Source organism: Scardinius erythrophthalmus (assembly GCF_964197995.2).
Source record: "Scardinius erythrophthalmus genome assembly, chromosome: 9".
Classification (NCBI taxonomy): domain Eukaryota; kingdom Metazoa; phylum Chordata; class Actinopteri; order Cypriniformes; family Leuciscidae; genus Scardinius; species Scardinius erythrophthalmus.
The window spans coordinates 12,719,004-12,745,629 of record NC_138229.1 but is presented as its reverse complement, the minus strand read 5'-3'; the positions used below and the strand labels follow the sequence as shown (position 1 = coordinate 12,745,629).

The window sequence follows — 26,626 nt, the reverse complement described above, 5'->3', positions numbered from 1 at the left end:
CAGGCGCTACATGATCACTGGTGTTAATGCCACTGTCCTGTTATCATTTATAAGGTTTTATTAATTTCCGTGACTTTTCCAGGTCTTGAAATCACACTTTTAAAATTCCTTCATACATCCAAGTTTTCAAAGACCATGAGATCCCTGGTCTGCCTGTCTTATTCTAAATCATTTTAAAACATCTTGTATAATTTGACCGAAGATATATCAAAGCACCTCTGATGTGAATGGGATTGAACATATTAAAAAAGCCAATAAGAGCATTAATGATTTATGTACGTGTATCTCTGCTTTTTGTTTTGTATCTCTGTGTAGTTTTGCTTTTATTACACAGTAGACTCAGATATAAGATCCGGAGCGCCACTGTGTGCTCTGCCGACCAGACATGTCTCCGATAAGCGCAAATGAAATGCCATAACACAATTTTCCTATAAGTCTTCTGATGATGCCTTAGACATCTGGCAGTACAAGAAAATATCAGCCACCTTGGCTCATATTGAATTGTAATGATGATGCCGACGCTACTGTCTTGCGATTACTCATACGTAAATGGATCAGCCTGGCTGTGTGTTCTGCTACTTTGCCATGTCGTTCCACTTTTAATTAACATACCGTAATGATTAAAGTTTTAACTTAATTATCTTTATCTTTTCTCTCAGGGCATCCAACCCTCTGTGGGAAACTGAGTAAAACGTTTCACCGGCACCAAAACACAGAAGCTCTGCTAGATAGAGGGAGATACATAAAGTGAACACAACAGTGACTGACGTACACTCTCCCGAGCTGGATGAAGGTGGTGTAATGGAGGAATAAGTGAAGGAGAGTGAGAAGAGAAAGACGAAAGAATGAAGACAACTGGAAAGCGAACACGTCTTTTCATCAGTTGTTGTTTCAATTAATAGATCATAATAAGACAACATGATTGACAGAAGGCTGCTCCTATTGGTGTCCCTCTGTTTTGTAGGAGGAGCCTGTGTCAGTAAGATTGTTCGGAGAAGAGGGGTGAGCTCAATTCAGACCCAGCATACAGGAAATGGAGCAACTGACCAATGGGATGCAAGCTTGGAGAGGAATGGAAATACAATGACAAGACTCAAAGAACTGATTGCTCCTGAGGAAATTGAAGAGCAGATTACAGCTCACCAGAGCCATGGAGCTTCTCCCGTCTTCACCAAGGAAAACTTTGGGTTCAATGCCAAACCACCTGTAGAAATAAATGAAGACTCAGGTCAAGCGGATTTTAAGGTACAAGCACCAATTGATGACTCTAGAGACGTTTTAGAGTTAAAAAGGAGCAGAAATAACACAAGGAAAGGTGGAAGAGTTGAGAAATGGATCCCAAAGCACCACAGGACAACCTCTGGCATGCACTCTAATAGAACAAGATTCAAAATCCCTTCAAGATCCAGATTGAGTTCAAATTTTGCCATTCACGCTACAGCTGGTACAAAGATAGTCACTCCAGATTCGCCTCGAAAATTGAATCTCACTGGAAGCTTATTAAAACTAATATCTAAAGAAAACCTTGTACGGATTGTGAATTCACAGCTTCAGAGTGTTCCAGGTCTAAATATTCTAGGCAAAATGAGTCACAGCAGGAAAAGGGATCTGATCAACATGGATCACAGTCAGATGAAAAAACAAGACAGGACAGGTGCTCCTGAACTTTATAACGTGGATAACCAGACCGCGGAGCTACATTCAAGCACTTTTACAAATGCCAGTCTAAATTCGGATCAAACTGTTCACACTCTCTTTAAACAATTTAGCGGATTCAATATGGATCTAGGAGAGGAGGACAGAAAAACGGAGGTGAGAGGCGTTCCAGTCACTGCTTCATGGAAGTACAAACACTTCACGACTCACATAGCATCAACTCCCCAAAGTGAGATCATGCCCAGCACCGAGACGAATCCCTTCGCTGGTCAGAGAAATATGGGCATATCACACACTCCGTCTCAGATCGACTCAGGACTTCGTCCTGACATTTTCAGCTCATTGACTGAGAGGAGTCTTGATGTTGAAGAGGAATCAGATCAGAGCACTCTTATGCCATTAAGTGTCACTCAGAATCCATTGATTAAAATTTCAGAACCCATTGACAGCAGTCACATCCTAAAACTCCCACCAGATCCAGAATGGGGAAGGAAGGAAGTGGAGGAGAGCGGAGAGATGACTGTGGACTCTCGCCTTGGCAGTGGTGGACAGGGCCTTGTTTTCCAGGAAATGGATGAGGATGAAGATGAGGGGCGGAATCAACAAAAAGGGGAAATCGTTCGATCTAGAAGGCGACGAAGCTGGATCTGGAACCAGTTCTTTGTCATTGAGGAGTATGCTGGTCCAGAACCAGTGCTCATTGGAAGAGTAAGAACCCATTATGATTCTATTAAAGGGATGGTTTAGTCAAAAATTTGAATTCTTAAAATTGAATTTACTCACTGCCACATCAATACAGGCATGCAGCAAAAGTTTGGGGTCAGTAAGAATTTTCTTATTTTTTTTAAAGACTTTTTATTTGATCAAAAATACTGTAAAAAACATAATATTGTGAAATAATACAACATAAATAAAATGTCATTTATTCTTGTAATGGCAAAGCTGATTTTTCAGCCCCCATTGCTCCAGTCTTTAGTGTTACTTGATCATTCAGCAATCGTTCTTATATGCTGATTTGTTGCTCAAGAATCATTTATTATCAGGAGTCTTTGATGAATAGAAAGTTCAAAACAGCAGCTGTTTTGTTGCTGAAATTGAAATCTTTTGTTACATTATACATGTCTTAACTGGCACTTTTGATCAACTTAATACAAAAATATGAATTTATTTAAAAACATATTTGCTGACCCCAACATTTTGAAGAATAGTTTTTGACTTTAGTTCTTCTGTGAAACACAACCCCCCCCCCCCATTTATTCTGTGAAACACAAACAATGCCCCCCCCCACCCCCCATACAATGTAAGACTGAGGTCCAGAGTTGTTTTGACCCCCATTGACATTCATTTTATGAACAAAACATTCTTCTGTAAATGACACAACTCATTGCTATCAACTTTAAATAGACATTATTTTGAATATATCTAAATAACCACTTATCCTAATTAAATAATGAGCTGATCAAATAAAATAAATCAAAGATCACTAACCAGTATGACCCTCAACACAGCGAATTGGAGAAAAAAAAGCTCACACACTGAGACTGAAAGACGTCTCCCACAGAACATCTTGTCTGAACGTTTATCACACCAATGATCTAAATAGCATTAGACACATTATCCCAGTCTTTTTTTTTCTTGCTATCTTTGTCTGTTTGAATCCTGAGGATTGAGGAAGCCGAACTCTGCAGGTTACAGAATTATGTTTCAATCAGCCTCTTAATCAGCTGCTGATTCTACTCTGCTAAAGCTACAGTATGTGCTGTGATGAACAATTGCTCTTCTCATCAGAATATCAAAAGCTCGGTGGTGGAGCATGAAAAGTTTACGTTACCTGCCCTCAAGCACCGTTACTGACCCAGTTTGGGGGTCAAAGTGGTGAACTGTGTGCATGAATTACCAGTCAAATTTTAGACGTACCTTAAACATACATTCTTAATCGTGATCTTTAGAATAAATATTAAAGTATCAAAATTATTAAAATGTTTTTTTTATATATATATATTTGAATTATGCAGTGACCGAAAATGACAAACAAAACTATATATACTAAACTATAAACTATATTTTATTTTTTCGCCACCGTAGCCACCATTTTCTTGCAGCTTTGCATATCTTCTCTCACACGTCATGAGGTGAACTCAACCATTTATTAATTTTTTTTTAAATATATTATTTTATACATATATTTATTATTTTTAATTGTCATTACATTTGTAATGTAATATTTATTTTTTTGTAAAGAATTTAAAAATGTATTTATATTTCATATACAGATTAGTTCACCCCAAAATGAAAATTTCCTAATAATTTACTCACCCCAATGCCATCCAAGATATCCATGTCTTTCTTTCCTCAGTGGGAGAGAAATTATGTTTTTTGAGGAAAATATTTCTGGATTTTTCTTCTAACAATGGACTTCATTGGTTACCATTGTTTTTAAGTCCAAATCAATGCAGTTTCAAAAGTCTTTAGAAGTGTTTAAATGAGCTGTATGCGATCACAGCTGAAGAAGAGGTTGTTATCTAGCGAAACGATAAGTCATTTAAAAAAAAAATGTTTTGTATAATTTATAGACTTTTTACCTTCAATAGTTCAGATTGAGCTGATCAATAAAAACAGGGAACTACGTCATCACGTTGAAAGGTCACGCTGGCGCCTATATTGACTGGCACTCTCTCTCTCTCTCTCTCTCTCTCTCTCTCTCTCTCTCTCTCTCTCTCTCTCTCTCTCTCTCTCTCTTCCTCTCTTTCGTCTTTTTCCTCTTCCTTTCTCCCTGAGCTGCAGTTTGAGTGGCTGGGGAAGGCGGTGGGGTAATACATTGAGTAAATGAATGATGATGATTCTGCGTGTCTGCCTGGGGCAGTCAGACAGCACTGTGGGATATAAAAAAACCCTCTTGCATTCTCTTCTGGGACGTCTTCCTGTCTGTGTGATATCTCCTGCAGCATTTAATGGAACCCCCTGTGCTGTTAAAACCCAGCTTCAGAGCCAGACACATCCACCCAATAGTTTTAGACACATTTGATCACTGTTTAGAGTGGGTAAGAAGACAAGCATTGATCTTCATTAGAGCCTCGTGGACAGCAGAAAGAAAAAGAGAGAGCGAAAGAAAGCAGCGGGAAGAAGGAATGGGGAATTATGAGACTGAAAATGCCTTAGGTGCTGTTGACCATTACTACAGATGGACAGTCCTGTATGTCATTAAAGCCAATATGGTGTGCTTAACAGGTGGCAATGCTGTCACTGATAGTTCCCTGCTCTCTGAGCATCCTTCACGGTATCTAACACTGTGGCTGAACCCGTTCAGAGCCTGAGCATGTGTTGTGTGTGTACGTACACTCCTAATGCTCTTATGTGTCCTAATGCTCTTACGGATGTTTAATCTTGCTGCTTCGGCCCTATGCGGAGCCGCCTGCACTGCTGCCTGTCGAATCAACGGGGACGTGTTTTGCTGCGCCTTATAACTGAGATGATTATGATTTAATAAAGGGCTGAAGTGAACTATGTAGCCCCGCGGCAGACGTGCCAAGTGCTGCTGCGTACTCAATCTACAGTGTGATACTAAGCACAGATTCAGCATTTGGAGCGCGCTTTCATATACTCATTACGGCGTCTATAAATACAGCACTGGCCCATTATGCATTTTAACATATTTTATGGTAGGTAACATCAATTATACGCAATTATGGTTGCGTTAAATGATAATCAAATTGGGGGGTTGACATAACAAGCATCCATATGTTTATGTCAGAGGACTCATTGCCAGTGAGCATATGCAGGGGCTTTATGATAACAATATATGCTCCTCTGTAACTCCATAATGAATGCATTTCTTCTTGATCTTAATGTATGGACATAAATTAGCACATTTTTTTGCATTCAAAAGCAGTGGCAGGGTGTGATGCATGGGGAAAATAAATTTGCACTATGAACCTATCAGAACAGTGGTCTCATAAAGCCGTGGGCTCCCTAGGCTGTTCCTAACAGGCATAATTTGGATGTACAAAATACATGTACAATGCACAATGTACAAAGGTGGACGTACAAAGGTGCAAAGGATGTGGAATGATTGAGATTTGGTACTTAAAGTGTTTGCAAACACCATAATTCCTCTGTGGGGTTTTGTGTTTGTGGAAGTGATGTTTTGGTGCTTGGTTTCTCTTGATTATGTCTCAGCCCTTTACCCTTCTCTGAATTTAGTTTGATTAGCTTTGATTCAAAATGTTGTGGTTTACAAATCAGATTCAAAATTCCACAGTTATTTTGTCAGCAACTTGTTTGACATCTATTTATCTGGTTTCTATCAGTCTGTCCGTCCATCCGTAATTCCGTCTGTCCGTCCATCTGTCGTTAAATTGGATTCAAAAAGACTTTTTCAATTAAATTCTGAATGAGATAGATAGGTAGGTAGAGAAATAGGTAGGTAGATGTCGGTCTAGGTGCCAATACCAATTTTTAAAGCAAATTTAAATCTGATTTTCCCCACTTCAAGCTCTGATAGAACTGAAATTATTGAAAAGTGAGGAGGTCTGGGAAGGGTTAGTTTTAGTGTAAGTTTACTTAAAGGAGCATTGCGTAAGTTCTGAAATTTCTAACCGTTACTGACACCAGTGGCCGTTAGAGAAACTGCAGCCAGTCTCATGCTCATTCTCGGTGCGCACGCTCGTACGAGCACGACCACAGCAACCAGAGAGTTGCCGCAGCAACCACAGACGGCTCATCGAGATTCACCAGCATGTTTACAGAGGTAAGTAAAAAGAAAGCCAGCTCGGGGTCTGTTTTTATACCCAGCGCTGACCGGAGCAATGCCGCTCCGATGTTGACTCTTGTCTTTGCCCGACGCCGGTCACTCTCTATTTTGGCCGCCCTAGAAAAGGCTTTTTTTTTTTTAAACTTACGAGGAGTTTCCGTGGGTGTCTGGATTGTGCTGGAGGCTGGTCGCTTCTTTCCGTCCGCAGAGTCCATTTGAAACACTACTGCTTGCGATTGCCGCTGCTTACTAATGGCTGCCGTACGGATGTAAGCCCAAGTAGACGAGAACGCGCATGACGTCACATTTTGTGAATTTTCGCGCCAATTCGGACCCGACTCCTCCACACACAATTGAGCCTACAGGCTGATAGAGGCAACCGTGGTGGACAGTCAAGGTGTCATTATTTCTATTACATTATGGTTGGCTCATAAATGTACAAATGAAAACTCTATCATAAAGATTTTTTTTTTAAGTAAAAACCTACACATTTAAGCCCCTTTAAGTGTAAGTTAACTACACAAGCAGCTGTAATGTTTTTATGTACAGTACATAAACTGGAAACTGATGAGACTAACAGAGAGCTAAAAATGAGAGGTAGCAGCCATTAGTCCTAAATAATTGTTTGTTAAATAATAACAAATCCACTTAGGTCTTCAGAAATCTCCTCAGACCACTAATAGCGCTCTGTCCAGGAGAATCTCTAAACAGCATTTTGAGCTTTGATCTTTCACTGTCTTCATTTCGAATTTCAAAATCCTCTCATGGCAAATGCATCAAAACACCATAAAATGTGTTGCAAATGCTTTATGAAATCCATTAAAAAACACTCACAAACACTTGATTTCTGTAATTTCATGGCTGCTCTGCTATCTCCAGTCGGGTGGCTTTTGAAAACTTTTGCTCCAACAGTATCTTGATATTTCAGATTCGGGTCTCACTGAGTGTAGATCTTAGTTTAGACTGGGTTTATCCAATACTTCTGTTTCATGCATTCATAAGAGGCTTGTTTTTGAGGAATTACATGGATCCTGATTAATGGTTAGGAATTTGTTTCATCAGAAGTGTTGAGGTTTTGAAAGTGACCTTGTAGCAGACTGTGATGTTACCACCAGGCATCATTCATTGACTGACCGCAGGGTGTTGCACTCTTTTCCTGCCGCTGGCTGCCCCATCGCTTTTCTGCTACTATTTGTCTGCCCATGAGTCTCCTCACCTGCTAGAAGCCAAACATGGTGGGCGGGGGTTTGGTATTATATTAATAGCACCGTTCTGCACAGGTCAGCTGAATAAAGTCAGTAAAAGCTCATAATAACAGCAATCAAGCGGACCCTTTGCTAGTTTATTGAAAAATTATGTTCAAATATGAGACTTCTTAATCTGTCAAAGTCTCCTGTCTATTGAAAATCGGATCACTCAATAGTATCAATGATATTTAATTTATTGTATATTTTTTTTGCTGCCTTTGCAATGTTAAAGGCTATATAAGACATTAAATACAGTACACTGAAATGGGGTTCAAATGTTCACATTAAATCTCTGGAAAGGTAGTTTGGAAGTTTGTGTTGCAGTACATGCATGTGAATTTGGAATCTTGGTTCCACCACTAAGGAAATGCTTAAAAAAGGTAATTCTGACTTTATTTCTTGAAATTAATTTTATTTCTCACAAGATTACTTTATATCACACAGTGTAAACAATGTAAAGTCATATAAATGTGACTTTATGTCTCACAACTGACTTTATATTTATATCCCACAATATGACCTTTTTTTGCATAAAGTGACTTTATATCTTCTCACGATTGCAACTTTATTTCTCAAAATGGTGATTTTATATCATAATTGTGACTTAATATCTCTAAACTGAAAATGTGTCAGTATATCACGGTCGTGAATTTATATCTCATAATATGACTTATCGCAATGTGGCTTTATAGTTTAAAATGTGACTTTATGTCTGAAAATGTGCCATTATATCTCACAGTTATGAATTAATATATCATATTATGACTAACCACAATGTGGCTTTACAGTACATCTCACAATGTGAGTTTATTTCCCAAGATTGAGAAGTTTTATGTCACAATAATTTTTTATATCACGTAACTATGACTATGTTTGAAAATGTGCTATAGCTCACAGTTGAGAATTTATATCTTATATTATGACTTCTCTCAATGTGACTTTATTTTGCATAATGTGAATTAATATCTGAAATAATATGAATTATCACAATGTGGCTTTATATCTCGCAATATGAGATTATATCTGAAAATGTGCCGTTATATCTCACAGCTGTGAATTTATATCTTATATTGACTTCTCACATTGTGACTTAATATCTAAAAACGCTGTTGTTATTTCGCGCAGGTGTGAAATTATATCTCAAAATCTGACTTCTGGCAATCTGGCTTTATATCTCACAATTCTGTTTTTTTTTTTTTTTTCATTTCAAAATTTATTGCACAATTGCCAATTTAATTTTTCCGCTGAAGTGAAAAAAGGGCTTCACTTGTGTAGTGGGAAATTATCCGCAGTGGGTTGTGATGGTCCGGTGTCGGCCTTTGAGTCCCAGTCCATCCCTGGACTGAAGCAACCTGTTTGTCATGAATTAATGTTAAGTGTGTTTGTGTGTGTGATAGAGCGTGTTGATGCCCTTGTGTTCTTACCGTATGCTCCGGTGCTGGTGGGTCCTACAGGCAACCTGTAATGTATTACGCCCTCCTTTCAAGCTGTTGCTTGGAGGAGCAACACACTGCATCATCAACCAGCTGCCTGAACCCCTGCACACTTTCCGCAAGCTCCAGGGCCCCCGACTGTCACGAGGGATCCTCGCAGATTCTCTGCGAATCCACCTGCGCTGCTTTGCACAAAACACACCAAGATCTGAGACAATCTGTTGATAAAACCTATAACCGAATTCAACAGGAGCACGTTTGTAGCACAAAGCGCATTTACGGGATGAAAAAGATGATGTTAGGATGCCACCGTGGAGCTCCAAGCTGGTGAAATTGAGTAACCTTGGAGCATGTGCAAATTTCGTGCTGTGTATGCGTTTGCAGCTCTGGCACACTGGGTTATTATATTTCTCATTTCTTGAGCACTCGGGGAGCATTTTGAATATGTTAGGTGTTGGCAGGGGTAGATGGTGGCTGTCACTGGCATTTTAATGGGGTGGGTCTCTTGGGGGGCCAAAATGGTGTAGCGTGCGTGATCTGGCCACACACACACAACCACACACACACACACACACACATACGGCTTGCCTCTTATTATTCCTAAAAGCATGGCCAACAAGCTGTTCTAAAACACTGCACATCCAAATAGAATTAAATATCACTACAAAGCAAGGGAGGGGGGATGAGTGAAAATGAGAATAAAGTGAGAATAAGACACAGAGGGTGAGCGACAGAAAAGAGAGCATGCAGGGGCAACAGTTACAGCACACACACGCTGCTAGAGAGATCATCAGTAATAATTGCGCAATGTCTCTTTCGGAACGGCTTTGTGTTTTCTTTCACTCTGTCTCTTGCAGTGAAAATCATTTAGCCTCCAGGCTGGAGCTCAGCAGGAGAGAGAGAGAGCAATTAGAGAGAGAAAGAAGAGCACACAGGTAAATGATAAAGGAAGATGCGGGAATGATGCTGAGATGCCGAGGTGAGCGATGGGGTGGGCGGCGGAGATGACGGATGGACAGAGAGATGGGCTAGGAATGAGAAAATGTCGGAATGTTAATGCCGCGGAGCAAATGAGCTGGAAATGCTCGCAAGAGGGGAAGAGAGGGTCAACGCGGAAAACACAAACAGTGGGGTCCAAAAGTCTGAGATCATTAGTGAAAATTATCAGCATAATAATAGTGAAAAGTTGCATTTTCAGAATGTCTCAGACTCTCAGTATTTGGTTTTGTCGACTCCAAACTTGATGATCATGTTCTCCAATGTGATTTAAGAACAACTCAAAGATCATCTTGGACTTCAGTGGAACCAAAAACTTCTGATTGTCTGTACAAATGAGTCGAACATGGTCAGTGTCACAAATGTATAGGTAACATTTTAGAATACTATTTTGTCATTGATGAATAACTACACAGGAACAAATGAGTAACGCAATATTAACACTCTAGTATATAAAATAATGTATAAAGAATATATAAAGAATGTTGTAACCAGACAGTTGACGGCACCCGTTGACTTCCATAGACATTTTTTTTTCCTACCACACTCTAAAAAATGCTGGGTTGTTTCAACCCAAATTTGGGTCAACTATGGACAAACCCAGCCATTGGGTTAAATTCGTAAATTACATTTTTAACCACATGTTTGGGTTTGTCCATATTCAACCCAAAATTGTGTTTAAACAACCCAGTATTTTTTAGAGTGTATGGAAATCAATGGTTACCGTCAACTGTCTGGTTACAAACATTCTTTAAAATATCTTTTGTGTTCAACAGAAGAAAAAAACTCATACAGGTTTGGAACAACATGAGGGTGAGTAAGCGAAATGTTCATTTTTGGGTGAACTATTACTTTAACAAGTACAACAAATTAGTAAATAGTGCTTAGTCAAAAGTAGTTCATTATAGCTAATCAATGACTACTATTGTTTTCATACCTCCCAGAGGACTACTATATACAGATTCATAATTAACATGAATAATGTATAATTCATTCTAAAGTGAAGATCATGGTAACCCACTAGTAACGACTCAAAATCCTTCAGAAGGAAGTACTATTTATTTGGATCAGTATTCTAAAGTGAAAATAATAATAATATAATAATAATAATAATCTGTGAACAAAAACTGTTCAAAAAAAGAATATTTTTCATAATATCATCTTTGTGTTCTGCAAATAAGAGAAAGTAATTCAGGTTTGAAAAGGCATGAAGGCGAGACAGGGTACATGATAGAATATTTATTTTTGGGTGCATTTTTACTTTAAATTAGATTTTAAACCCCTGATTTTCAGTGTATCCTCAGACTTTTGACCCCACTGTATATGCAAGCTCATGACCTTGGAATCCATTGAGACGGATTCTTGCAAAATTATTTATTTTTCAAAAAAAAAAAAGGTGAAAAGGCACAGTGATAAAGCACAGCAAACAAGGAGAGAGTAGGATGCAAGAGAGAAGGAGGGCTAAGAAAGAGCGAATGAGAGCGTGGTTAAATACCATTTTATTATAAACCCCTGTGGAGAAGAAATTCAAACGTGTTTCTGTTCTGAGAGTGGGAGAAGTAGAGGAGAGGGGGAAGGGGGAGGATCTAGAGAGTCTTTTATAAGTGAAATTCAAAGAGAACATGTCTAAGCCATTCTCTTCTCTCCTCTATCTTTATTCTATTCACTGCCTCTCCCTGTGTATCTTTCAAATCAAGATAATGCCACACACAAGCGGTTTTTGTGCTTTTTTCTTCCTTTACCCACACTTTCATCACATGTAAATGTGAACTTATTTTAATTTCTCTAACAAATGGTGCTATCACATGGCATTCTGCTATTTTCTGATTCCAGAGTAATTTTGACTGTTATTCTCTCGCACAACAGAGACACAGTCTGCGTAACACGATGCAATAACTTGACAAGCGATAAAAGTGATCTTTTGCATGTAGGTCTTTGTAGAGTTTTTCCTTTAGTCATGACTGCAATGAGCAACAGGACATTTTGATGATTGCTTTATTTCTATTTCTGTAGGGTTGTGCTTTGTAGCCCCACCCACTGTGAAATCTCATTGGTCCAAAATTCCGTTTAAAAGTTTGGGGTCAGTGAGATTTTTTTTTTTTTTTGACAGAAATGAATACTTTTATTCAAAATGAATGCATTCAATTGATCAAAAGTGACAGTAAAGACAATTATAATTTTGCAAAATATATCTATTACAAATATAATGCTGTTCTTTTGAATTTTCTGTGCATCAGAATAGTGAAAAAAATCACAATTCCCTTTTTCTCAACATTGATAATAATTCGAAATGTTTCTTGACCAACAAATTGGCATATTAGAATGATTTCTGAAGTATCATGTGACACAAGACTAATGACTGCAAATGCATCCTTGGTGAGCATATAAGAGACTTCTTTTAAAAACAAAACAAAAAATCGTACCAGCCCCAAATGTTTGAACGATAGTGTAACTGTTAAACATCAAATGAATTATGTGACACGAAATGCAATATCTCATAACAAAATGAAGTTACACTTTACTGCATTTAATCATGCACAGAAACACAAAAGTCAGTTGCTTTTCATCAAATGTAAAATCCGCTATTCATTTTTAGACACAAAATTCTGAACCAGTCATTTCATGCATGTAATTTACACAAGTTCCATTCCGTTTGCACACATAACAGTGAATTACATTTTTTATTAACATTTTTGAATAACAGAAAACACCTTTTGCAGACTAAACGAAGGGGTTCCACTAACAAAATGCAACTGGCTTTTGTCGTTATGTGTATGAAACACATTATGGTGTAACAGCATTTTATCATGAAATACTGCATTTTGTGTGATGCAATTCATACCTTGCATGAAATTAGTCAGGTTACACTTGGTGCCCCATAGTGATTGTGTCACATTGGACAGCAGTTTTGAATTCAGCTTGGACAGACAAATTACTTGTTGTATTGCTCTTGTTTAGGATATGGTGTGAGTAGTTTATAGTTCATCTACTGTGACAGTCTAGATCAGTGTTTCCCAACCTTTTTCTAACTAAAGAAAACTTTATTTTTTCACACAAATAATATGCTTCACAAGCCCCTATGCATCTGTGAATAGTTAATATAAATGGACCAAATTACCCTCATATTGCACCTTCAATTTTACTGATTGGCATATGAATATCACTGCACATTTTCAATCTGTTGCGTGCCTTTCTTTTGATTGCACCTATTTCACTGAATACTGAGAATTGTTTCACAAGAAACAAGGTTTTTTGGCTAAAACTGTATTTCGCCTGGTATTTACCCATGGCTTTTTAATTAAAAGCTCAAAAGGTCTCAAAATTACTTTAAAAGTTGAGCTTTTTTATAGCCTAATTCAGCTAGTTTTATCTCATATTTATATTTTATTTTATTTCAGCATTATTTCGCCATTAAAAACACTGGTCATTGTGAATGGCCCTAAAGTTTTCATTTTATTTATTTATTATTTATTTATTATTGGTTATGGTTCAGAGTAAAATCATCATAATTTCCCCTGAAGTCAAATACATGCTGTGACCCACAGGTTGGAAAACCCTGGTAAGGGCAAGTTTCAACAGTGAAGAAATGATATGGTTCTCACATGCCTGGCTTGTATAAAGGCTTTAGAGTTAGTTCGCTGTCACTGATTTGCAGCTGGAGGACTGTAAGGCTTTGCTCATGCTCAGACAGGGGACGGTCATGCAGAGGGTTAACTCATGATTATGCATAGTCCAGTGTGAATACAGTGCATGACCTTGAGCTAATATTTATTCTGAATCCTCTCAGCTGAGGCTGGCCATCCGCTCTACTTAACCATGCCCACTGCCCCGAGAGAGAGAGAGAGAGAGAGAGAGATGAAGAGACATTATTGAATAGGGTGAAGCTTTAGGGGAGGGGAATTGACCTGTGCCCTAGACTGTTAAAACATGAAAATGCAAAGGTGCACATTCATGCAGGTATGAATGAAACCATTTTTATTTTTCAGATGGCCATTCTAACAGCATGTGAACTGCAAAGGTACTTCATCAATATTATAGTGTACAGTCAGAACAGGTCTTTGAACAGCTTGAGCTGCAAAATTATATTAGGGCTGTCAAAATTTTAACCAAATTAATACATGATTAATTTGATTAAATTTCTTTCATATGTGCTGAGAAAATGCAGGTATATCAAAGACATTATTCCATTCAATAGTGCATGTGTCTGAGCATCAACACAGTAGTGGCGTTCCTGAATGAATCAGCATTTTGAGCAAATCAATTGAGAGAATGATTTGAAGACTTTGTTCATGAATGAATCAGGCTGAATTTAGAATTGCATACTAGAATACTTCTCTTGCTATTTCTACAATATAATTATAATTATATAGCATAAATAGTAAGATTGATTCAGTGACACACTCAGTCAATAATTTCACTTCTGAATTAATCAATGTTTATAGAACGAATCGCTTGAGTGAGTGATTCAATTACTTTATCATAAAGGTTTTGTTCCCAAATGAATCAGTGTTTTTGAACGAATTGTTTGCATGAATGATTCAATTCAGAAAAACAGTCACTTGTCTTTGCAGAAAGATTCACTTAAAAATTGTCACCACATATTTATTTATTCATTCAGGGTTAAGATTAGGGTAATATTTTAAATAAATAAAAATGAAATTTGAATATATTTTCTATTTAAATGTTACAAATATTATATTTAAAATATATACTCAATAATATAATTTATATTTAAATCTATGCCATAGCCATGTAATCATGGAATTTGCTCATTTCATGTTCCTCATAAACAACATAGTGATGCATTGCCTCCCTTCTCCCTTAAGAGACGTTAGATGTATATTCCAGACCACTGCAAATTGTGATCTCTGTTCCCGGCAAACCCCTTGAAGAGTTACTTCAAAGGGTTTTCTCCTTTACAGGGAATAGGGCATAGAGATGACCACTTTTAAAAGGACTGCACCCTAATGGTTAATAAACGCACTTAACATTTCTCCAGGGAGACTAACGCTTGCTATTTTTGAACTGCATGGCACGTTTTATGCAAAGTGTTCTGGAAAAGCACCAAGGTAGTATTGTACTTTTATTCATACAGCCTACTCAAAGTCATACTCAGAACAATTAAAAAGAAGAAGCTCTGTCTTTTGCTAGTTAGGTTTTGGCACAGGGTTGCTCGTCTTGGCACTGTCAGACAGTGGCATAGAAGTGAGCAAAATGCCCTTTAAATGCGCAAAAGAGATTTGCATCAACATTGGTGCCCTTTTCCTGCCTACATGCTCCCCTGTTGAAAATATTAAAGTAAATAAAGCTAAAATATAGGGTGTCAGCCTCAAAGCCAACCCATTAAAGTTAAACACTATTCATAAAAACAACCATGCGCTCTTTCTTCATATTTCAGCTGATTATGCTAATAACCACTGGTATTTGCATAAACTTGTGCCAAATAAAGATGGTTTTGATTTTGATCATAAATGATGCATGAAGGAGGCTGAACAACAGCAGAAAATTGGAAAAATACTTGCTGATGATGTAAAGCAACTACTCATGTGACCGCCAAACGTGGGCATTTGAGTGATGGACGTTGTCGGGTGTTTGGCCAAGCTGAGTCAGATGGCATTACATCAGTTTCGACTCAGCCTGACAAAAACAACACAGACAAAAACAACCATTCTCGGACTCTCAGCACCAGCAAATAATCTCAGCACCCCTACTAACTTGCTTGGGGCATTAGTGTAAGAGTGTGGGTGAAACCAGGCTGCAGTGCGACTCCACTGACCTGTAACCGCGGCTCAACTCAACTTGTGAAATCAACTACAAGACACCATTCTCACCTAGTTCTAGCAGTGCTTACATGACTGTTTCAAATCAGATCCGAATAATAGAAGAAACGAACCTTCTTGTTGCGCTGCACTTCAGGAGTCTGGCACTTTGGTGTTACTGTGTCAGACTACGCCAGGGTAAACAGCTTTAAGAATGTGGTCAGTGTGCCTGGGCTGGCAGGGCTGATGTTAATTATGTGTCAGTGGATAGATAAGGGCCCCACAGTCGTGGACTCTCAGCTGGGCCCCCGGGGTGCAGGTGCGGAGCCGCCTGGCAGAGGAGATCCAGTGAGGGATGCGGAATCGGTTCTAGCTGGGGGCCAGACAGATGGAAGGTCAGTCTGGGTGAGAAGACACAGTCACGCCTGCTCTTAGTCATTCAGCAGGGCCAAGAGTGGAGAGTTAACCAAGCAAGGTCATCCCGATTTGGAATTCTCCCACACTGCACCTGCAAGAGAGACCTGTCACTTCGCCAGATCAGAAATAACATAGATGTGTAATAGATTGTCTGGTTCCGTCATTTGCTCTGGTTTGCAAGCTATGCCTTTATGCACTTTTTAGATTACCTATGCTAAATTAACATGTTAAATTAACATTATCATTGTTTAATCATTTTGGATATTATTAAAATATGGGAAAAATGTTGATTATGTTTAGGATCAACAAACAGCATTGTGAAATTTCTTAAGATGATCTATAACTATAATATATATATATAATTTTTATTTGTATTAACATCATTCTTGTTTATTGATTAATTTAATTAATTATAAATAATAATAATAATATTAATAAATTACAATAAACTATATATATCTTTTTATTATATAGTTTATTTTATTATATAAAAATCATATATATATATACTTTATAATAAACATTTGTTTAATTTACATATTAAATTGATCAACGTGGCTAGTGAGTCATGTGAGGCTGGATTCCTCTGAGGAGAAGCGTGTGAGCTTCATCTTCCTCACTCAGACGTGAAGGAGCCGAGGATTCTCTACCATCAGCCTTAAAGCCTTTGATAAGATTCCCTGGTCGCAAAGGGGGATTGAAACTCATAACACGCTGAGATCTGTGTGTATCGGAGTGTGTGTTTCTATAATGGTTATGTGTGTAGATGGCCTCTCGGTATCCAGGCCACCGCATTGCTGTTTAGAGCAGTCAAAACCCATTTCACATGATGGCTGAAGTGCCATTTTCTCAAACACTGTTTCTCCCAACTCACGGGGCGCTAAATAAATCTGCCCAGGAAAACACATTCATTAGGTTAATGCACAGATGCGAAATACATTTTTTTTCCCTACTCCCAATGTTTTATGATTTATTGTGCTGCAGGAATGTGAAATTGAGTATACCCGAATAAGTTATTTAAGTGATTTAGAGGTTGACACTGAATATTTTTTCCCACAGTTCATGATTTATGGTTATTGCAAAAATATGAAATTGACTATATGAGTATAAGAACATTACTTTATAATATAAGTAATTTAGTTGATTTAGAGGCCTAATGATAATGCCCATGTATACAAAGGAAGCTGAGAATACGTCCTTGAAACAGGATGTCTGGCAGGAATTGACATGGCTAATTTGAATGCATATTATGGTCAACTGGGTGTCAGTGCATAAATTAGACCTTTCGGATGCGGTTTCATGTATAATTCAGTTGCTTTTTAAAATGTCTTGTTTTTGAATTAACAGCCTCTCTGATAAATCCTTTATTAAGGTGTCAGCCCACTTCATCTGTGTAGATATTATACCTCATTTAGTTCCAATATTCAAATCACAGTAGGGCCAATAATGGTGCGACTGTTTAAATTCTTGCCTGTTTTTTCACTAATGTGGTCAGGCATTTGCTTGGAAGTGTGTGTGTGTGGTTGTGCATCACGCTGTGTGTCTGTCCTTGAGTCTGTGTGAGTGTTTGAGTGTTTGTTTTGAGCCATGTCACTACCTCTGTGTTATTGGATGTGTAAATCACAAGGAGTGTTGGCTGAGGTCACGTCTATCAGGTCAATGCCAGGGACAAAAGGACACGCTCCTCTCGTTCTCTGTGACTACACAGAGGGGTTTCTCCGTGTCTTTCATCACCCCTCCATCTCCAGCCTTAACGATAGCGGCAGCTTCATTAAGGGCCTCGTTAAGTCTTGTCGTTAAGGCCTGTCGTTAAGGCGGGTCATTAAGGCCCTTCGTTAAGAACCCCGGGCTTGGAATGGCAAACTGCTGGCAGGCTTGACTGACCAAGAGCTCAAGGCAGAATTAATGGATGGAATCAGGAATTCCAAAGCCATAACACAGCAACAGCTTCGTAGATGCCCGCTCTCCCTAGCAACGACACTAGACACCTGGACTGGCTGCCACGTATATCCCTCGGCTGGTTACCAACTGAAGCTGAGGTACTAACACCTGGTATTAACATCCGTTTCAGCGAACCAATAACAAGAGACCAGGGCTAAAAAACAAGTGTGGGGTCCAAAACGTTTTGCAGCTTAGAAAGAAAATGACACTTGCATCAAAAACATCCATTCTGTGCATATGTACCAGCCTCATCTCATAAATTTGATTGTAACACTTATATGTGTATATTATAAATGTATATTTTTGTAGATTTGGATATATTCTGGAAAGTGTAATATAGACATACTGACAGAATCTAAAATACAAAAAAGAGAATATTTTTGACAAAATATTATAATTATTTATAAATATATCTGCACAGTTACATTTTACTGCTATATAGATATTTTCCAGTCTTTTATCCGACCTCTCCCTTAAACGCACTGTACTGTAACTATTTCTCAACAATATAAAACTCATACAGTAATAGGCTGAAAATTCAGCTTTGCCGTCACAGGAATAAATTAAAAATTTTTGTAACAAAACAATTATTTTAAACATTTTACAATATTACTTTTACAGTATTATTTTTTTTTTTAATCAAATTAATACAGCATTGGTGCACATAAGAGACTTCTTGTCAAAAACATTTTAAACAAATCTTACAGACTTTTGAACAGTAGTGTGTTACCGGCAAAGTGTGTAATAACGTTGCATTTACATGCACAAGACTGTGTGGAATATCTTTAATTTGCATGGCATCAGCATTAATTGACAGATTATGTAAAGTGCATCCAAAAGTTACTTTGAATAGGAGCTAAAATAACAAATGAGCATTGAGCATCATGTTTGCAGTTGGATTTAATTTCTATGCTGTAATCAATAATGTGCTGACTCATTGTGCCTTTTTTTGCACCTGCAAACTTGTAGTATCATTCTGATGTGGTAATGTGTAGTCTTGAGACCCTCCCCTAAAAATGTGATCACAAGTGGCCACCCAAAATGGATTTAATACCAGGTGTAAACAGGGACTAAACCAAAGTCTTGACTGTTCATGGTAATTGAAAGAGTTCGGATGCAACTCCTGCGCCCTGGTCAAATGGGCTACTCTCCATCATGGCTTTCTTATCATCCACAATTGGCTACTTCACACTTTCTCCTCTCCACTGATAACTGGTGTAGCATCATCCAGGTGGATGCTGATTGTGGAGACCCCTCCACCCATGCTATAAAATGCTTTGAGCAGTAGTATTGGAAAGTACATAGAGAAGAATATTTTTTTTTACGTATTTTTTTTAATTTATTTATTGTGATTGGCCTGTGGAAAACATGATTAATATTGACTAATTATTGTAATAAACATCTAAATGTATTAATAAAATAATGTATTATTTTTATTATACAGTTGTAATCGAAATTATTCAACTTGCAAATCAAGTTTATTGGTAAAATCTACAGACTTTCAGCTGTTTGCAATGAACAAATCAAACAAAAGTAATTGAAATAGTTCAACATAACAAATGTTTCAAGTGGTTTCCCCAAATTCAAGCCCTTCATGACAAGCATCTTTAGTACTTAGTAGAACACCCTTTTGCTGTTATGACTTGCTGCAAACGAGATGTATAACCAGACACCAGCTTCTGGCTGCGTTTCTGAGGAATCTTAGCCATGAGCGATGGCCTCTAGTTCAGTAATATTTTTGGGTTTGCATGCTGCAACCGCCTTCTTCAAATCCCACCAGATATTTTCTATGGGGTTCAAGTCAGGTGACTGATGGCCACTGTAGAATCTTCCAGGACTTCTTCTGTAACCAAGCCATGGTGGAATTTGAGGTATGCTTAGGATCATTGTCTTGTTGGAAGTTTCAATGACGCCCAAGCTTCAGCTTCCTCACTGAAAGCATGACGTTTTCTCCTAGGATTTACTGATACTTCAATGAATCCATCTTGCCTTCCACACGCTGCAGGTTTCCAGTGCCAGAGGATGCAAAGCAGCTGTAGAGCCGAGCCTCACCATGCTTAACTCTAGACATTGTGTTCTTTTCAGCATATGCTTCATTCTTCTTCCTTCAGACATACCGCTGATTAATAGGGCCAAAAGGTTCTAGTCTAGTTCATCGCTCCACACAACAGAAAACCAAAATTTCGGTGGCTTATTTATATGATTTTGAGCAAATTGGAGCTGACTTTTCTTGTGCTTTTTAGGTCACTAATTGTGTACGTGTTGGAGTTCTGGCATGAAAACCACATGATTTTAGTATGCGCCTTACTGTTCAGGCTGAAACCTTAGTGCCTGTTGCCACCAAGTCTTGCTGCAGGTCTTTTGCAGTCACTCGAGCCATTGATAGCTTCCTTCTTCTGCCCCATCCTGGTAGTGTTACCATTGTTCCTTTAACTTTTAACTTGCGAACTAATGAAGCCCTTGATTAGTTGCATTGGGTGTGCTTGAGACAACACCTGTTTTGCATTTTTGTGCTATTGCGAGGGATTCTATTCTGGGGGTTGAATAATTTTGAGACTGCAGAAGTCATTAAAAGTAGCATTTTCAGTTGAATTTGGGGAAACTACTTAAAACATTTGTTGGGTTGAGCTATTTCAATTACTTTTATTTGATTTGTTCATTGCAAACAGCTGAAAGTTTTTCATATAGGCCTATGTCACGAAAAAATTGAAGACCGGAAGTACGTCTTTTAGTAGGGATACGGCTCTTCCGGTTAGCTTTTTACAATGGCGGAGTCCGATAGATACGGCTGGACCAAATCTCTCTGCAACCTGTCTGAAGTCACATATGACGATGTGGTTCGGATGGTAAATGAAAACTCTCAAGTGGAAAAGCGTGAAAGCTGAGTTATGGCTGTCTACGTCCCAACGCAGAGCAACCCGGTGCACTACAACAACAGCGGCGGCCCGTTTGCCAGTAAGGTAAACGTTTCTATGGTAACAGCGAGTTGGACCAATCAGCAGACGTTGCTGCTACGCTTAGGATTGTGGGTAGTGTAGTTTTTTTTCATAAGATCGTGGATAAAACATGTTTTTCTTAAAACAAGGTTGATTTCATACGATCTTCATGATCGTTTCACAAACTCATAGCTCGTGGTCAGTCTACCTCGGATGGTTTAAACATTATGGCTGATAATCTAAATCCTTATTGAGAAATACTGTTGACCGGAAGTTCTGAATCCCTACTCCGCGTTCCGGAAGCAGGAAGTGTGACATAGGTCTATTGAATCTGAATTGAATTGAATCATTTTGATTACAACTGTACATGCTGGATAATGTACAATTTTACTGACTTGTACAATTTTATTTTGTCTAAAACTTTTACATGACATTTTAAAAAGAAAAATTACTGCTTTAGACTGATTGAAGTTGAACTTTTAAACTACATCTGAACATACTGAGGAATGCTTCCTGATACAGCTAGCTGAGTAGGAACGCCTACTACCAACCAACAGTACAGAGACCTGGAGACCTCAATGTGAACACCCCTCGACATGGAAAAAATGGTTTTATCGCTTGCCAACTCGTTGCATTACGCCTGGATATTGTACACAAAAAATGTGTGTATCACTACTGAGTAGAATGTTTTTCTTTTTCTCATCACTGCCCACAGTGTTAGGGCATTCTTTGGGGATTTAACATCTATGCAACCACATGTTTAGTCTCAGAATTCAGTCTGCAAAAACAATGAATATTCTGATTCCAAAAAAAATCTCCATTTTGATTCCATTGAGGGAACATACTCAGCTCTTTCCACACTCGAATGCCTGCAAACATAGGACACGCTCCCATTTGTCTTCCAAACTTGCTGTGTGGCACTTTTTGTAGAAGTTGTGCTGTTATGTGGTCTTTTTAAGCGTCCGTATTCTGGCCACGTAGAAGCGATAATGAGGATGAATGCTGATGCTTTCCCCACACTCTTCTTTCTGAGCGTCACACACTCCCTTTGCAGCCCAGGCTTTGCTCACTGCATGAAGGCTCCTTAGCCATGAACTGCTGCTGATCCGGTAACCAGACTCCGCCCGCAATCAATGCCTCGAGTACGAGTGCTTCACGCAAGGCTGTGTGATCATTACCGCCCATCTGTACTGTCTGTGGATGAGCCCCCGATGTCTTCGCCCATCACAGTGGCGTCAATATTTCAAGATTAATCATCTATTAATCATCTCTTTTTGCTTTATTAAAATGTCTGTTTTTATAAAGTCTGTAGTGTTTTGACCTCAGCATACTATATATTTGTTCTTCTGAACACTTCAGTCTCTTGTAATCTTTCTGTCTCATCCTTTCCCTCTCTTTTTCTCCTCATCAGCTTCACACTGACATGGACAGAGGTGATGGACGCACTAAGTACGTGCTGCGGGGTGAGGGGGCGGGGTCAGTATTTGTGATTGACGAGAAGACGGGTAACATCCACGTAACCAAGCCCTTGGATCGGGAGGAGAAGGACGAATACCGTCTGATTGCCACGGCAACAGACAGTCAGACAGAGCGTGCCCTGGAGCCCTCCTCCCAGTTCATCATTAGAGTGCAAGATATCAACGACAACCCACCTGTCTTCGAGGACGGACCCTACAGCGCCACAGTGCCCGAGATGGCGAACATAGGTAGCGGAAGACAGCATATGCTCATCCCTGCTAGCATGTTTTTTTTTCTGTGAATGTCAATGATTTTTGAATAATGCAGGATTCACGCTGTCCCAAAAATCATCTGATGAAAAGCTGAGGAAACGCTCTCTATAATTTGCGCCTTTTAAATGTTAATGACGCTCATTTGGTGAAATAACCTCTCGCTTTTATCGATTTTACGTCCGTTTGAGTCAGGCTCAAAATATTACCCCTCGACAGTCGTGGTTGTTTTGTTTTTCCTCAAATAGGTTTAATTAATTTCAAAGCATCCCTTCCGCAAACAAGAAATATTCTGCGCTGCATCTGAATGCTTGAACCCTTGCTGGGTTAAACGAAACCCGAGCACCATTCAAATCTATATTCTAGCAGTGTGAATGCGTTATCAGTCTAAATTGTGCCTTGTTTCTTCAGTTCCGCTCAAATTGAATATGAATAGATTTCTCTGAGCCGGTACATGTTGCGTCAACCCGGCAGTCATGTCTGTTTTTTGATCTGCCTATCTGATTGTTCGTTTACAGTGACAATCTCTCTTTGCTTTCTTTCTCCTACCTTATTCCATTTGCCGCTTCTTAACTACCTGTGAAAGATCTCTAATCAGACAGCTCCCTCCCCTCAACCCACAAGCTCTCTTGGTGACACTGTCAGGCCTTTGATGTCTGAAAACAGCAACAGCTGCTCCCACAAATCCCTTCGTCCCTCTGAGCTTGTCAGCCGTTGCCCCATGGGAAACGTAGTTCTCTTTCCATTGTACATATACATGTTCTTTTCAAACCGCTTCGGTCCTTCGCATGAAGCTCTTTGATTTATTTGGTTGGAAAAAAGTCCATATCTGTCAGGAACGCAGGAGAGATTCGAGACGTGAGGGAGTTATGGGAGCAGGGGAGGGTGGCCGCAGAAACAGGCATAGAGATTGAGAGAGGGAGCAAATGGGGAATTGGAGAAGGAGATGAAGAGAAATGAAGTGAGACAGTCAGAGCCGCGAATGAAAGAAGGTGTGCGGCTGGGGAGAAGAGAAAGTGAATACTGTATTTGTCACACTGCAGCAGTGGGAGAGAGGAGAGGAGAGAGGGAGAGAATCTGTCAGTCTTTATACGGCTCTCTCCATTTAATGTGCTTGTCCTGTTATGACCTGTGTTCATATGTGCTGTATTGATCAGATCTTATTGTCTTTCTCCCTGAAACTATTCCTCAGGGACCTCCATTATCCAGGTGACGGCTTCAGATGCAGACGATCCCACATATGGGAACAGCGCACGGTTGGTGTACACTCTAGTTCAGGGGCAGTCGCACTTCTCAATGGACCCTCAGACAGGTGGGTTTTCCCCCCCAGGAACTGATTTTTGTTCTATCATGCCCTTTAACAAAGTCTTGATTTTGTTTTTGGGGTGTACTAGAAAATTCTTTCATGATTGATTGTTAAAAAAACACATCATTTTTCATTATTACAGCACCTCACTCCCCAGTCTGGCTCGAACGCAACATTTTCCTGAGGGGCAGTGAACAGCTTTACAAAAGCAAGAGCTTACTAAAGCTACAGTTAACACTATATCATCACTAATGTTGGCTAGCAGGCGAGCAGAGGCAAAGCTTTGCCCTTTGTTTACATCGTAGCAACTACATAAAACTTATAATTGGAACTGTTAATAGAAAGCGCAACTACAAATAATAAGACATACTTACCAGTTTGTCCCTACAAAGTGGGAACGGCTCCATTTCAGGAGAAGCTTTTGTGCGTAGCCTGCATTCTACTCTCTTAGGTTCTGGAAGCTGTTCTCCGTAAAATGGGCAGCACAAACAGTAAATGTTGGGGTTATAATGTTCAGGAACAGTGTTTAAAACAAATTTTAACCACTCTTAAGTTCATCAGCCTTAGGAAGGTCAAAGAAATGAGTTTTGGTAACGGGGTGAAAAAAACAAAACAGTTTGACACAGCAACAACACTGTCTTCTCTAATGCAGCTCAACCAGGCCTCGTCCCTTTTTTTTGCGTATTACGTGGGCGGGGATTATTTAAACGAGTAATAGCATAATAAAAGCATAATAGGACCCCTTTAAAACGTTTGTTTGTCTTTGTAATACAAATTAAGATATTTTTTAATGAAACCTGTGAGATTTATGCCTCTACATTGAAAGTTCATTCCCCCACCTTTCAAGCTTCAAAAAGTTCAGTAAAGCATAATACATATGAAGTCTTTTGAAGAGACACGATTGCTTTATATGTTGTACAGATTTAATTTAGGCATTTATTCACATATAAACATTGATCAATGGACATAGAGCACATCAAATAAGTAATTGATGGGGTGAATATTCCTATTAAACTAAGAAAATCCATAAAATAGACAAAAGTGTCATCGAAAAACATGCTTAACATGAAATTTGTGAAGATCAATTATTCTTATCTGTAAAAATCCATTTTCACAATTGATCATCGTTTTGATTACAAGCAGTAAATTATGCACAAAGTGATTATATTATTTTACTCTGTATTTAGCAATGCATATAATTCTAGCTATGAAATTAGCCTTAGCAAGACAAAGGAGTTGGACATTGTTTTCCAGAAATGTTTAAAATGTTGTTGCCTGCCGAAAGGGTCAACATCACTCGTCAACCAGTTTCCCTGTCACAGTATTGCTTGTGACCAGAAAGGTCATGCTGTCCACCTGCTATGCCAACATCAAACCAGCACTAACAACCATAAACCAGGTATGTTTTCAGAAGGGTATAGCGCAGGTTTTCGAAACGTGCTGGTGTTCATGCTGCCAGTATGAGTTTAAGTCTGGCTTGCATCTTTTTCTGATCTTGTTTTTCCCATCATTTCCCATCTTCTCTCTACTGTACAATAAAAGTGGGAAAAATAAAGGTCTCTGACTGCAGAGTATGCAATAACAACAACAACATAATAACAGTAGATACGACTAACATGAGGAGATCTAAAAAATTGATATGAGAAACTGTTTGAAGAACCGCTTCAAGTGTTTGGCTAATCGGTTGTCCATAGAGAACAAGTTCTTAATCATATTCTCACCGCCCTTCATCCTTGAGGGACAAGTGAAGTCACTAAGCCTCAAGTTAAGTCACTAAAATCAGTGAAAAATACAATGAAATGCTTTTGTAGAATAAAGAGTCTTCAGTTTCATGTTATACTCTCTTTAGGCTGGTCTCAGTCCCTGATCAGCCATCAGCACCACGCTCTCTACCTTCAAAGCCCTGATCAGTTCCCCCTCTCTCTGTCATCCCTTCATCTCTCTGGTTCTTTCCTCCTTCCTCTATTCCTGGTTCTTTCCTCCTTCTCTTCAATGCTCGTTAATCCAGATTGACTTGGCAGAAATGTATTCATACCAGCTGAGCTGCTGCACTTCTAACAAATACTGCAAACACTAACTCAAATCACACTTCTGAGGGTTGTGGAAAAAAGAGAAATGCTTCAAAGTGGGACGTCACCACAGGTTTGTGAATAGTTAAATTCTGTCATCATTTACTCACCTTCATGTCATTCCAAACCTGTATGCTGTTATATTTTCAGTGGAATACAAAGTAAAATGTTTTTAAGAATCGTTGCGTAGCTCTTGCCATACAATGACAATTCAGTTACCAAGCAGGACAAAATGGACATAAATCACCATAAAAGCATCATAAAAAGTAGTCCGTCATATTCCAAGTGTTCTGAAGTCATATGATAGTTTTGCAAGTCATTATTCACTGATGCCACCAAAGCTCACATCTAGCCTGCATCTCCAGATTAAATGATTCTGACATTTTTAA

General features: G+C 38.8%; 1 protein-coding gene across 1 annotated transcript in view; it reads left to right on the top strand.

Annotated features, from left to right (window-relative positions):
• cdh24b (cadherin 24, type 2b) overlaps positions 1–26,626 on the top strand; it is a gene marked incomplete at its 3' end in the record, with an annotated part of 140,746 nt that overhangs the window by 60,549 nt on the left and 53,571 nt on the right. The window contains exons 2-4 of the mRNA XM_081373761.1: positions 660–2,364; positions 22,547–22,841; positions 24,055–24,174. Of these exons, the coding sequence (XP_081229887.1) occupies positions 919–2,364; positions 22,547–22,841; positions 24,055–24,174 (1,861 nt within the window). The 5' untranslated portion in view covers positions 660–918. The remainder of the gene's footprint in view (positions 1–659; positions 2,365–22,546; positions 22,842–24,054; positions 24,175–26,626) is intronic.